This window comes from Ochotona princeps, chromosome 29, assembly GCF_030435755.1.
Source record: "Ochotona princeps isolate mOchPri1 chromosome 29, mOchPri1.hap1, whole genome shotgun sequence".
NCBI classification, from domain to species: Eukaryota; Metazoa; Chordata; class Mammalia; order Lagomorpha; family Ochotonidae; genus Ochotona; species Ochotona princeps.
In genome coordinates this window covers 16,725,076-16,739,660 of record NC_080860.1, presented here as the reverse complement: position 1 = coordinate 16,739,660, position 14,585 = coordinate 16,725,076, and the positions used below count along the sequence as shown (strand labels likewise).

Below are 14,585 nucleotides of genomic sequence, written 5' to 3'. Positions count from 1 at the left end.
TCCCACGGAGAGAGACCCGGCTGGAGTTCCCAGTCCCCGGCTCTGGCCTGGCGCAGCCCTCGTTGTGTGGGCATTTGGGGGAGTGAGGCAGCAGTTGGAAGAGCTGTCTACATGGCATGGCAGGAGCCATCGGTGACAAAGAGTGGCACCTGTGAGCTGGGGCACCTCTCACCCACAGCTCTGTCCTCATGACCACCTCATCCTATAGCTTGTTCCTCCCTCTGCTGAGCCAAGGAATTGAACTTGGGGTGATCGAAGACCTTGGCCAGAGGTCACACAGTGACCCAAGGGAAATGCCAGGATCCTACAGCGAGTCTGTTCACACATCAGGAAATTGGGAGCCAGCAAGGGCCTGAGGCCCCGGCAGGGCCCAGCCTTTCAGTTCTGTAGCCCAGGAGGCTGAGCCTCGACCTGGCTAGGTGTATTGTCTCCAGCCCAGACTGAGGGGCCATGCACAGCTTGTCTCGGTCCGGCTTGCCGGAGGCTTGGGGGAGGTTCAGGTTAGGTGCTCTGTCCTCCCCGCCTCCCAGGGTCCACACCTGGTGAGCTGGTGGCATCTCTTGGGTCACAGCTCGTGTTGGTGCACACAGGGTAATGTCCAGATGGCCACACAGCACAGACCTTTCTGATCCGATCACTGCCCAGAGAAGGGCTGTCACACCCTTGGGTTACCGAGGAAGCAATTTCTGATGAAGGTCACCGCCCCACAGGCGAACCACGCCTACTGTACCTTCCTGGGAACCAGATGCCAACAGTACAGGATGCTGACTGCCTCCAACAGAAAGAACATTCTGCCACTGGACTAGGGGGATATGGGGGCCACCTGGGGGCTGCTCCTAGGCTCAGATGGTGGGCTGTGGAGGGGCAGCAAGAGGGCAGTGAGGGAGTTGCCCTCCCTACATGGTGGGTCCCAGCCCTGCACAGCCGTCCCCTCTGGCTTCCTCCTCAGCCGTGCATGACCCACTTCTCTGAGCCTCTTTCTCTATTGGCCAGTTGGCACTGACAGAAGTTGGGTGCCCTCGGGGCGGGGCAGGGTGGGGGGAGGGGAGGCCGCAGCCATCTGCATGGGTCATGGGGTCACATCTAATCCAAACCGTCAATCTGCAGAATCATTGCTGGGCATCGCTCTGACCAGGGAACAGGGGGGTGACAGAGATCCGACCATGTCTGGGCGCTCGGCAGCAGCTCCACCCACCCAGCTCAGGATGCTCCGACACACACCATACCACACCACACCACACCACACCACATCACACCGCACCACACATCACACCACACCACATCATACCACACCACATCACACCATACCACACCACACATCACACCAAACATCACACCACACATCACACCACATCACACCACATCACACCACATCATACCGCACATCACACATCACACCACAACACACCACACCACATCATACCGCACATCACACATCACACCACACCACATCACACTACATCATACCACACATCACACATCACACCACACCACATCACATCACACCTTCCGGCAATGTCTGCCCAACGCCAAGTTACCCTCTCCCCATCCAAGCTGAGGGTCCTTCGGGGATTCTGCCTGGAGTTTGGCCTCCTCCTCTGGACACCTGTATATGAGATGTACCCCTCCTGCCCTCTACACGCCCCCGCCACCTCCTCACCCTCTACAGGATGAATGCAGAGGCCTGGCCTCGGGAAGCCAATAGCACTCCAGTACTGGTGTTAACTTTTCAGATAGAACCGCGGTCCTGTGGTTTTGGGCTTCCCTGCCCTAAGAAAGTCATCAGATGCAACCAGAAACACTGACGGATGGGACGATCTAATGTCTGCAGGTGGTTCCAAAATGACACAGAAGAGCAGAGACCGACTGGGATCTCCTGGGGACAATGGCAGGGAGTGACGGGCATGTGCAGGTTCCTGGGGCCCTTCAGCTTATGTCAGAATTCTCAGAGTGGCAACAACACTGACTTTTGATAAGGCAGGGATGGAGGTGGCAGGGAGGTGCGGGGTGGCGGGCAGGAAGATGATGTTGTGACATAGCAGGTAAACCTGCCACCTGCAGTGCTGGCATCCCACATGGGCACTGGTTCAAGTCCCGGCTGCTCCACACCCAATCCAGCTCTCTGCTTATGGCCTGGAAAGGCAGTAGAGGATGGTCCAAGTCCTTGAGACCCTGAATTCTCTTGAAGAGACCTGGATAAGGCTCCTAGCTGCTGGTTTCAACCTGGCCCAGTGCTGGCAGATGCAGCCTTCTGGGTACAACCAGGGGATGAAAGTAGCCCTGCTCACTCTCTAACTCTGCCTTTCAAAATAAACAAATAATCCTGTCCCATGGTGTCCTGCAGCCTGAAGCCCACCTGCTCCACCTGCAGCTCCTATGTGCACCTCCTTCAAACCCACCAAGTCTGAGTGCGAGGCGCTGCAAAGTCACGAAGAACAGCAACCCACCTGCCGTGGCGAAGTCTGCGGAGATCCAGCCCAAGGACCGAGCACCAGGGGCCGGGGCCCATCCTGCCTGCCATGCCAGCAGCACAGGGTGGGGGTGGAGCGCCACCCTGATACCAACCTCAGGGAGCCAGGCCAGAACACCTGGTCACTGGGCACGGCTGGATGCAGTGGCTGGGCACTTGGGCCAATAGGCGGGATGGCAACACCATTGAAACCCTATATCCTACGCCCATTTTACAGCCCTCTGGAACCTGTTCAATATCACTTAAAAGGCAGAATACCCTTCAGAAAGAACTGAATGCCTGGGGTAGGTGAAGCCCTTTGTCACCACTCTCTGGGTCCTGGCAAATGATACACAGTGATAGTCTTTGATGGGCAAATGGGGAGCCATTTGGCATTTCCTTCCCCTCTATCAAACCCCCAAAGAGTATGAGAGAGGCTACGCTGGGACCTGGCAGACAGGGTCAAGCACTGGGCTGTGAACACACCCGGTGAACACCATGGGCCCATGCTACCCCATGCCTGGAATGCTAGCATTCCATATGGATTCTGGTCTGAGTCCTGGCTGCTCCATTTCCCACCCATCTCCCTACTGATGCACCTGGGAAGACAGAAGGTCATGGCTCAAGTGCTCAGGCCCCTGGGACCCAGGTGGGAGACCTGGATGAAACTCCAGGCTCCTGGCTTCAGACCAGCCCAGCTCTCTTTCTGTAACTCCGCTCTTTCAGTAAATCGCTGAATCTTTACACAGAGGACAGAGGAGACCAGTGGCTCTGAGGGGACTTTCTGCCCACCAGTGAAGAGTGACCCAGGATTCTGAAAACCTGTGCCATCCAGTCCCTGCCGGCCGATTCCTCAGCGTGAGGCAACGTGTTCCCCAGAGACTCGGTGACTGCAGCCAGCGGGGGGAACAGGGCTCCCCCTCGGGACTGACCAGCGGCTCTGAAGGTCAACGGAAGGAACTGCGCCCCGCTGTCCCAGACCCTGAGAACAAACCCAGGCCCGCCCAGCACGCTCGGGCCCTCTCCAAACACCAAGGATTCCGCTCCCTCTATCCCTTTAAGCCCATTTTTCAGGAGGGACACATGAGGCAAAAAGGACAGCTGGTGCGCAGGCGCTGTGGTGCAGTGGGTGAAGCTGCCACAGGAGATGCCTGTTGTCCTATAGGGGAGCCTCATGTTTCAGGAGACTTCCTTGCTGATCGGACCAAGAAGGGACCCGCCATTTCTTGGGGGTGGGGGGAGTCACTGGTCTCCCCAGCATTGCCAGGAGCTGCTGATAAGGCCCCCCAAACAATGGCACACATCCCAATATCTCACCTCTGCCCAGCGGGGACCACGCAGCCAGCAGGAGGCAGAGGTGGGGTGGGCATGGGGGGGGCTCCAAGTCCTACCTCTCAGGGGGTTTTCCTTTTGGAGCTATGGGATGGCAAGTGGCCCAAACTGCTCCTTGGGGATCAGCCCTGGGGGCCCCTTCACCCCCTCATGCCATGGCCTGGCTCGGTGGCACCTAGAGCGGAATGTGGGAAGCTGCAGGGGATAATTCCAGAAGCTGGGCTGTGAACTCAAGGTAGGGCTGTAACATGGTGGGAACAGGTGGGCCTGAGGGAGCTCCATGCTCCCAGGGGTTTGATAAGCTCTCTCCAGAAGGAAAGGAGGAGACAGGGTGAAAAATATCACCTCTTTGTCCTCGTCATAGAGCTTTCCCACACCCCCCCCCCCCAGAAGCTGAACTGAAAATCTAAAAATGATTCCCAGGGGCCAAAGGTATGACAAACCTGCCAGCACATCCCAAAACATCACGTTATTGGGAGCAAGAAAAACGCACAAGCCATCCTCTGGCGCCACCTTGTGGCGAGTGAGAGGATAGCTTCACGTCCCACCTGCCTTGTTCTGTCTTCAGACCCGGAGGCCCCTGCCTGGGAAGCTGGGGGTCCCCCAACCCAGAATAGGCTTAGATGCAGGACACTCTGCTACTTCTGAGTTTCAGATGCACAGCAAATAAATGCTGGCGACAGGATGTCCCCAAGATCAGGTGGAATCACATTACATCAAAATGTGGTTTGTGTGTTTCTGAAATTCAAACTAAACTGGGGGAAGTTTTATTTTCAAATGCTCAATATGTACCCAGAATGCTTTCATAAAATAAATACAGCATCCCCCACCCCCAAAGTATCTTTCGTAGAGTCCTAGCAGAGCAGGGGCACCTGCAAACCTGCGTGTTGTACAGCTGCCAAAGGGGCTTGGGTCCCTCGCTGGAGCTCACTTCTGCTGTTGCTAAGCGATGTGCTGAGACCTTGCCACGCTGTAGCTAGGTGAATCTTCACACACTCCCAGCCCATTTTTCAGAGGACAGAAATGAAGCAGAAGATGGCCGGGGCGAGGGAGCAGTGCTGTGGTGCAGCGAGTCAAGCAGCTACATCCCGTGTGGCAGAGAGCCTCGCCGGAGCCCCAGGCGCTCTGCTTCTGCTCCACTTCCTGCTAATGAGCATCCGAGCACCTGCATGCCTGCCACCCGCCTAGGAGAGCCCAGTTCCTGGCTTCCGCTTGGCCTAGGCCTGGCTGTTGGGGTCATTAGGGGAGAGAATCAGCAGAGGGGTGGATGGAGGGATGGGTGTGTGTGTGTGTGTGTGTGTGTGTGTGTGTGTGTGTCTACTTCTCAAACAAACCTCCTTTCTTTTCATGGCTAAGCTTTACAAACTGATGCTGTGAACATTAGAAGGTAGGCCTTTTGTGCAAACCTAAGTCATGGCTGGGCTCACGGAGTGACTGGGTATTTCTTTCTTTATATATATATATAAATAAAAATTGTCAAAGGCCTTCTCCTTGGGGCCTGGTGCGGTAGCCTAGCAGCTAAAGTTTCCTACCTTGTATTTACCAGGATCACTTATGGGTACTGGTTCATATCCCCTGTGCTCCACTTCCCTTCCAGCTCTCTGCCTGTGGCCTGGGGAAGCAGTAGAGGATGGCCCAAAGCCATATCTATCTATCTATATAGATATATATTCTATATATAGAGAATATGAATATATATAGAATATGAATATATATGTATTCATTGGAAAGTCAGATTTACAGGAAGAAGTACAGACAGAAAGATCTTCCATCCACTGGTTAATTCCCCAAGTGGCCAGAGCAGAACCAATCCGAAGCCAGGAGTCAGGAGCTTCTTCTAGGTCTCCCACACGGGTGCAGGGTCCCAAGGCTTTGGGCCATCCTCACCTGCTTTCCCAGGCCACAAGCAGGGAGCTGGATGGGAAGTGGAGCAGCTGGAACATGAACCGGTACCCACATGGGATGCTGGTGCTTACAAGGTGAAGATTTAGCCATGCTGGACCCGTGAGTGCTTCACTTTCTAAGCAATGGGACAAACTGGCCATACAGCATGGCTGCACTTTCTATTTTTACCAGCAGTGGCTGATGGGGTGGCCCAGCACTTGAAATTATCAGCATCTGTATCTGGACTGCTCTCGTGTGTGTGTGAGTGTGTGTGTGTGTGAGAGAGAGAGAGAGAGAGAGAGAGAGAGAGCGAGAGAGAGAGCTTAATGTGCATTTTCCTTTCAGCCAGTCACACTGAGCACCTGTTGCCATGTGGTTGTGCCATCTGGATCTCCTCTTTGGTGAAATATCTGTTCACTTTTTTCTTGCACCTTTTGTAATTAGATGGGGAGTGCTTCCGTGCTTGCACTCATGCTGTCTTTGGATCATCGTGCTGTGAGGGTTCTCTGTGTGGTCTGTGGGGGCCTGCGTTGTAGCACAGCACGCCCAGCCACTGTTCACAACACCGGCATTCCATGTCAGGCTGCTGCGTTGCGGAGCCAGCCCTTACTATCGTGCGGCGAAGGCGACTGGGAAGACGACCCAAGCGCTTAGGCCCCTGCCACCCGCGTGGGAGACCCAGGTCCTGGACCAGCCATTTGGGGGATTGGACCAGGACATGGAAGCATGTAGGTCAGCAAGCCAGTAGATGGAAGATATTTTCTCTCTCTCAAGCTCTGCCTTTCACATAAATAAGTCTTTACAAAATTCATTTTGTTTTAAGCCGTGAGCAACGAAGAACGTGGCCAAACGCTGATTCTCCCGTGGTCGACGCGATGCTGTGGCTGCTTTGCTTTAGATGGCCACAGCGCTCCCGGCTGCGTGTCACACGCCCAGCCCCTCCTGCACTCCCAGCACCAGCGTCCCTCAGGCAGGGCACACGATTCTGGTCACAGACTGCTGGCTCGGATCCTCCTGTTTCATTGAGGGTTTTTGTTTTGTTTTTCAAGCTGCGTTCACGAGGACCTGAAGCCTGTCGTGCTGCTGTCAGCTCACCTGGCCCTCAGCAAACAACCACAGTGCCTCCCTCCCTGCTGCCTGGCAGGCTGAGTGTGGGAAAGCTGCACTTCCTTTAGAAATGTTTGGGCCCAGCATAACGGCTCAATTGGCTAATCCTCCCCTGATATCCCACATGGGCATGGGTTCATATCTTGGCTGCTCCACTTCCTATCCAGCTCCCTGCTTGTGGCCTGGGAAAACAGTAGAGAATGGCCCAAAGCCTTGGGACTTTGTACCCATGTGGGAGACCCAGAAGAAGCTCCTGGCTCCTGGCTTCAGATTGGCTCAGCTCTAGCTGTTGCAGCCACTTGGGGAGTGAATCAGTGGACAGAAGATCTTTCTGTCGCTCTCTGTTAATCTGCCTTTCCAATAAGAATAAATAAATATTATTATTATTATTATTATTTTGCTAGGATTTGCCAGGGAAAATTACTTAGGCCCTGAGAACTTCCTTACTGGTTGCTGTTTTTTGAGATTTATTTATTTTTATTGGAAAGGCAGACCTACAGAGAGGAGAGACAGAAAGATCCTCCATTTGTTGGTTCACTGCCCCAGTGGCCACAACGGCCGGAGCTGAACCGATCTGAAGCCAGCAGCCAGGAGCTTCCTCCGGGTCTCCCACTGAGGCATGCCCATCTCCGCAGCAATCATGGGAGTCTTGGTTAGGAAGCCGATCGTACACACTGTTGGGTTTGTGATTTCTAGGGAACTGACTTGATTTCTTGAACTGCCAAGTTCGCACATAGTGCTGTACCTAATACACCAAGATGATGTTTCCATTTTAATTAATGTTTATTGATTTATCTTGGAAACAGAGAGAGAGAGAGAGAGAGAGAGAGAGAAATCCTCTATCTGCAACTTCACTCCTTAAATGCTTCAGGCCAATAAGCCAGGAGCCAGGGAGTCCATCCGGGTCTCCTATGGAGCACTCGTACGCACTGCCCACTGCACATTGCCCAGTGCCCAGTGCCACCAGCGGGGAGGAGGCAGAGCCAGGACTCCAGCCAGTGCTTCTGGATGGCAGGCCAGCACTGCAAGACGCAGCCGCACCTGCTTGACCCACGGTCCCTGTTCCAGCTTTCCTGTTCTTCTTTTTAATAATCATTATTTATTTTTATTAAAAAGTCAGATATACAGAGAGGAGGAGAGACAGAGAGGGAGATCTTCCGTCTGCTGAGCCAATCTGAAGCCAGGAGCCAAGAACTTTTCTGGGTCTCCCACGCGGGTGCAGGGTCCCAAAGCTTTAGACCGTCCTCGACTGCTTTCCCAGGCCACAAGCAGGGAGCTGGATGGGAAGTGGAGCTGCCGGAATATGAATCAACACCTATATGGGATCCCGGTGCTTGCAAGGCGAGAACTTTATCCGCTAGGCTACCACACCGGGCCCCTTTTCTGCTCTTGACTTTGAAGCTAAACCAGAAGTCTTCTGGAGCTTTTTCTTTTTCTGCTTGCTTCTGGGTCTCCCCCAGGTCAAACGCAGAAGTCACTGGGAGGGGAGGAATTGTAAACTCCCGGTCCATTTGGTGATTCGTCATGGTCTGGGCTCCCTCTTCCCTGCTCCACTCATCCCCACCCTGTGTGCCCTGTGCCTGAGGCCAGTGAGTTCTGAGCTGTGCAGCTGGGGAGGGGTGCTGTTTGTGCTTCATCGTACCTGGGACTAGAACCCTAAAGAGCTGCATCTGAGAAGGCTCCATCCTCCCCAGTCCCTCGGGCCCTGGGGAAGGCGGTGGCAGATGCAAAACCGCTCTGGGCTGCTGTGTCGACAGAATCCGGAAACAAGCATAGTGGGACAGGTGATGGAATGCAGGGGTCTGGCCAGCTTCCTGGGCCAGCAGCAAAAAGGCAAGTCCCAGGTGACGTGCAGGGGCCAGGAGAGGAGGAGGCAGTGATGGGAGAAAGAGAACAGCCAGGGAACCATGTCCCCGGGGAAGGGGGAGATGGCGCTGTGGGGTCTGGGGTCTGGCCTTCACCGCCTCATGTGGGCTGGGTACTGGGAGGCTGTCAGCAGTGATGTGACGAGAGGAGGCCCTGGGCTGGGTGCCCTCGGGCCTCGGGGCAGGCGGACAGTGATGGTGAAAACACGCACCTCACCAAGGAACCCGAGAGCCACTGGGCAATGGGAAAGGACGGCAGGTGGGGAACAGAATCGCAGGCCCTCCATGCCGGCTGCAGGCGGCACACACCCCGAGACTCATTTCCTGGGTGACCCCGCTGGTGAGCGACGTGGGAGTCATGTCCCACCCCTTCTCTCCCAAGCCCCAGGGAGCAGAGGTGGCCATGCTAGTCAGAGGGAAAGATCAGGCTGTGCGGGGTGACAGGAGCCCTGTGAGGGGGTGCAGCTGGAGATGCCACCAGCCTGGGACAAGCTCCACGGCAGACAGCCCTGCAGGTCTTGGAGGACACAGTCCCTAAAAGAGCTGGGAAGCAGAATTGGCATGAATGAGCCACGTCGGGGGTGAGAGACACAGCCAACCCATCCCGGGGGCTTGTCGGCCACTCCGGGGGACAGGAAGCTCTTTGTCCTGCTGAGATCTCGGACGGCCCAGCCCTGCCTGGGAGAAAGCCTCCATCCTGCCACCAGATGGCAGCAGTGAGCATCCGAGAACCACCTTCCAGGGTCCAGAGTCAGCAGGGACTCCCTGGTGGGTGCTAAGGGGTCACCCAGTCAGGATGACCTGGGGATGGGGTGAGGCAGGAGCTGCCCTGAAGGAAGGGTAGGCTGGAAAGGCCGAGCGGGGAGAAGGAACAGCTGTGCTGGCCTCAAGGGAGTGGACCCTCCTGGACCACCATGTTCTGGGACAGGCAGTGTCTTGAGGGTCTGGGGTGGGAGTGGGGAGCAGAGGACAAGGATCTGAGAAGTGGAGCAAGGCAGGCAGCGAAGGAGGGGCTGAAAGGTTCTAGACCACAAGTAGCAGAAGCCAAAGCCACCTGTCAGAGCAAGAGTAGAGAGGAGACTGCCAGCCCAGGCCCTCAGCATACACACATGCGTGCGCACACATACACACACACGACCACAGAGCCAAATGTGGGTGAGGGGCTCAGAATGCACTGGAAAAATCACTGAGGGTAGCTGCAGTCAACACAGTGTATCCAGTGGTTCACTCCTCAAATGGCCACAACGGCCAGAGCCCAGCCAATCTGAAGCCAGGAGCTTCTTCCAGATCTCCCGTGTGGGTGCAGGGTCCCAAGGCTCTGGGTCACTCTCTACTACTTTCCCAGGCCACAGGTAAGGAGCTGGAAGGAAAGTGGAGCAGCTGGGACTCAAACTGGCACCCGTATTGGATGCCAGCACCACAGGCGGCGGCTTAGCTTAATACACTACAGCGCCAGCCCAAGTCTGTCTGTCTATTTGTGTATTTATTTTTAAGACAATCTCATGGCAGCTCGCCACCGAGGGCATTCATTCTCTCCGTTGTTTTTGGCTGTGGGTTACAGTTTCTTCTCTGGGACCTGCGGGGGCTGGCGCAGCTCTGCCCCGCACTCAGGCCCCAGCTTTTGCTCCACCAGCCCGTCTGCCTGGGTATGTTGCCTTCTCTCCCGATGGATCTCGTGGAGTTTTCCCCAGTTCCCCCGTGATTTCCCACTTGCCAACCCTCCCCATTCCCAGTGGCTGCTGAGGCGTGTGCTGTTTGATCAGCTGCCAAGTGGAGAGCCTGGCAGCTGACATGAAGCTTTATGCAGAGAATGCTCCATGCGCATCGCCCGGGACCACGTGTTCCACCGTAGGGGATACAGGGTTCTAGCTATGTCCAGAAGCACATGACACTATAAGCAGCATAGTTCTGTGGCCAAAGTCCCACATGTTAAGTGCTTGCTTATTATCTATTTATTTTTGAAACCAAGAGAGCGCTGCTATCCACTGGCTCACTCCCTCAGGTGCCTGGCCCGCTGGGGGCGAAATGAAAGCTGATAATTCAGCGAGGGTCCCCAGCATGTGAGTGACCAGAGCCCATCCCTGCTGCCCCGTGGCAGCTGCACGAGGAACAGGCTGCAGCAGGGCTGGCGCTGGCAGACAGCACTCAAGCCCCAAACCATCCAAAGGCCAAGACAACGGTGTCAGTGGAGGAACACACCGGAAGTGGCAGGTCTGCCGAAGGGATTCCCCAAATGACAGCAGCTGAATCGTGGTTTTGTTGCCACGTGGTGTGTGTGGCTGTGGAAGCGTGTCCTGCAACAGACCGACCAACCATGCACAGGTTCGGGGCTGTGAGCCTTGATACCTGGCTAGCTGGGTCAGCAGGTGCAGCAAAAATAGCATCAGGACACCATGGAATGTACACGGTGTGCTTACGGACAGGCACTCGGGGATGTGAAAACCAAACACCGCTGGGCTGTGACTTTACGAAATCCACGACAAGACACAATTCAACGCCCAAGGATGACCCGATGTGCCAATTTTAAGACAAAATTCAAGTTCCGTCACCGGGAAGAGCAAAGCACAACTGGCACTGCTCACTCGGTTTGCGTTAACTATGCTCTGGGTACCTGTCACGCTAGACATGTGCCAATCATGTGCTCTAGAATAACTCCCTTGTGCAGTGCAGGTTTCTGCAATGAGATGTCACTTCTGCAGGGGGAAACCACCTTCTAAGTTATCTGTGTGACTTATGTGTGGCACCCAGGGTTTTTAAGAAGGATCAGTGTTATGCTTACAATGTTTGTTTAGGAAAGAATTCCAAATTTTGGCTTAAAAAAAAAGGGGGGGAGAGGGGATGACATGTCAATTCAACTGGCTAACCCTCCACCTCTAAGCACAGGCATCCCAAATGGAAGTTGGTTCATATCCCCGCTGTTCTCCACTTCCCATCCAGCTCCCTGCCTGTGGCCTGGGAAAGCAGTCGAGGACGGCCCAAAGCCTTGGGACCCTGCACCTGTGTGGGAGACCTGGAAGAAGCTCCTGGCTCCTGGCTTTGGCTCAGCTCCTGCTGCTGCAGCAGTAAGTGGAATCTTTCTATCTCTCCTCTCTGTAAATCTGATCTGCCCTTCCAATAATAAACAAATCTTTCAAAAATAAAGAAAAATATAAAAAAGAGAGAGAGGAGGAGAGGGAACTGAGTGAGGCTTCAGGGCCCCCTCTCAGGGCACACCAGGGGAGAGCTGCAATGTGGAGCGACCAAGTACAATGTGGAGACACGGCAATGCAGGCGCTGGGAGAGACCTCAGAGGTGGGGACAGGCTGGAGTGTGGTGCCGAGGGGCCAGTCCTTTTCCTGCCTGGTGTTCTAGCTCCTTACCAGGACTCGCTGCCTAGCTCTCTCAGCCTGGAAGACGCCAGAGCCCAGAGGTCAGGCCTCCTCCCGCCTCAGCTTGGCCTCCTGGGAGACATGCGCAGGTCCGAGAACCAAGCACTATTTGAGGATGGGGGCTGCCCGCTCCCGGCTCCTGAACCTTACAGACACACTTGTCACGCACCAGAAGTGTCGGCTATGGCTGTGGGGTGGTGGGGGCCACACACACTGCCACCTGCTGACCTGACACCTCGCCCTCCCTGCCCCTGGGTCTGCCTTTGCAGGAAGCAAAACAGGGCATGGAGCAGCTTCAAAGATCCCTATACAAGCATTTCATATCATGAAATGAACTTACTGGGTTGGCTACCTCACCCAGCACCTAAGACGTCTACACCCCACATCATACCACCCAAGTTCAATATCCAGTTCCAGCTTCTGACCTCAGACCCTGGACTGCACCCAGCAAGGATACCTTGAAGTAAGGGGACCCATAGAAGGAATGGGGCTCCTGCCGCCCATCGGGGAGGGTTGGGCTGCATTCCAGCTCCCGGCTTCAGCCCTGGCCCAGCCCATTCTGCTGCCAGGCCTTCGGGAGTGCACCAAATTGGCTGGAGAGCTCTCCTGCCCATTCACCCACTTGCTCTCTCACTCTCTCACTCTCTGCCTCTCGGATGAAACGCACAACATTAAAAACATATTAAGGTAAAAACCCAGGGACTGCTGGCCACTCTGACAGCCTTGGCTGAGCGGCTGAAAGTCTCACTGATTAACGATGCGCGGACGTAGCAAGTACACACACACTTGACCTTTGGCTTGGTCAGAACCAGCCCCAATCTCCTGGTCATCCCTTGCCCTTCCCTCCCCTCCCCTCCCCTTCCCCAATACAGCAGCCCCAAATGCTTCCAGTTCCCACTCGCTCCAGATCCAAGACCACCACAGTCCGCACAGCACTGTGTTGAAGGCCCCCTACCTGAATGGATTTTCATCATGCGGGCAGCCCTGGCCTTGGCCAGCTCCAAGGCAGTGATCCACTGCTGCCGGTCCACCTCCGAGCTGGCCTTGAGGTGGTAGCTCCTGGCCCCACTGATCAGCAAGATGCCACAAGAGTTCTCCGTGTCGATGTGGGCGGTGGCCAAGTTGATGGTGCCACGGCAGGTGTGGGCCATTTCCCCCTGGTTCCTGCAGGAGACAAGAGAAGGTGATGGGGTGAGGCTCCCCAACTTCGCAGCTCTAGGCTAGAAATAAACCTTCAGGGCGTCCTTAGAACTTCGCACACCCTGCAGTGGCATATCATGTTAAACTTTCAGCTGAGGTGTTGGCATCCCATATGGCCAACGGTTCATATCCCGGCTTCTCCATTTCCCATCCAGCTCCCTGCTTGTGGCCTGGGAAAGCAGCATAGGATGGCCCAAAGCCTTGGGACCCTGTACCCACATGCTAGATTTGAAAGAAGCCCCTGGCTCCTCGCTTTGGATAGTCCCAGCTCTGGCTATTGCAGCCATCTGGAGGAGTGAACAGTGGGTAAAAGATCTTTCTCTCTTCAAGTAAAACAAATAAATATTTATTTAAAAAAAAAAAAACAGAATTGCACATTCCTGAGATCTGGGGAAGCCTGGGCATCAACATTGGGAGACAATTCCTGTGGGGATCGACTGGTCATATGACAGAAGCCTCGTGATGGCGGGAGGGCAGAGCCACACCCCCGCGCAAGCCTGTGGAGGACTGAGTCCATTAGACACCAGCGACGGAGATGAACTGTGTCCACCACAAGGTGAGGCAGGTGTCGGACCCTGCAACAGATCCTTGCCATTCAAGTCTCAGAAGCATCAAGTGGGAGCAGGTGGGGGTCCTGCCCCAAACACTGAGATGAGGACCCCAGAACCCAAGGCGGTAGACCCTGAGGGATCAACTCTGAAATATGTCTCACACACACACACCCCAGTACTGGCCTCATGTGGCATCATGTGATACACAAGGATGCCTCCGCCTTATCCCACGCCACCCACCCCACCCACCCCATGGTCCTTGGAGGGCTGGGTCAGAGGCTCCAGCTGGGCTAATGTGGTGCTGGCTCCGAGCAAAGGACCCTGGCAAAGGGCCCCTCTGCTACTTACAAAACACTGGCATGAGTGGCATCAAACCAAAAAAAAAAAAAAAAAAAAAAGAAGGGACCAAAGCGTGCTCTGTTTGCAATGCCTGAGAAGGGACAGCCGAGACACCTGCAACCCAATGCATTTGAACTCCCTCTCTTCGCCCCACAGAGCAAACTCTCTGGAGCCTGGCACCCCAGCACATGTGTAGAGGGAGGGAGGGCAGAGCCAGCGGCTGGGCAACACCGGGGCCTGCCCAGTGGGGATGTGCAGGTCGGTGGGCAGGGGGTGCTGGCATGTCCTGCTGCTCCTGGATTCTCAGGGACAGATGACTCTCGGCCTTGGCCCTAGTTTGGGCTCTTCTACCAGTTCCAAAGGCAAATGACTTGAGGCTCGGCACCACACCCCTCAGCCCCCGGGGAAGGTATACAGAGGCTACCCTTCCTGACTCCCTAGGCTTTGGTCAGTTTCTTATGGAGTATCACATAGCATAGAGCGGAGGAGC

The 14,585-nt window shown here is 55.2% G+C and overlaps 1 protein-coding gene across 3 annotated transcripts in view; it reads right to left on the bottom strand.

Moving 5' to 3' along the window:
- OSBP2 (oxysterol binding protein 2) overlaps positions 1-14,585 on the bottom strand; it is a 110,723-nt gene that overhangs the window by 66,934 nt on the left and 29,204 nt on the right. For all 3 annotated transcript variants that reach the window (XM_058656983.1, XM_058656982.1, XM_012928951.2), the window contains exon 2: positions 12,961-13,169. In XM_058656983.1, the coding sequence (XP_058512966.1) occupies positions 12,961-13,169 (209 nt within the window). The remainder of the gene's footprint in view (positions 1-12,960; positions 13,170-14,585) is intronic.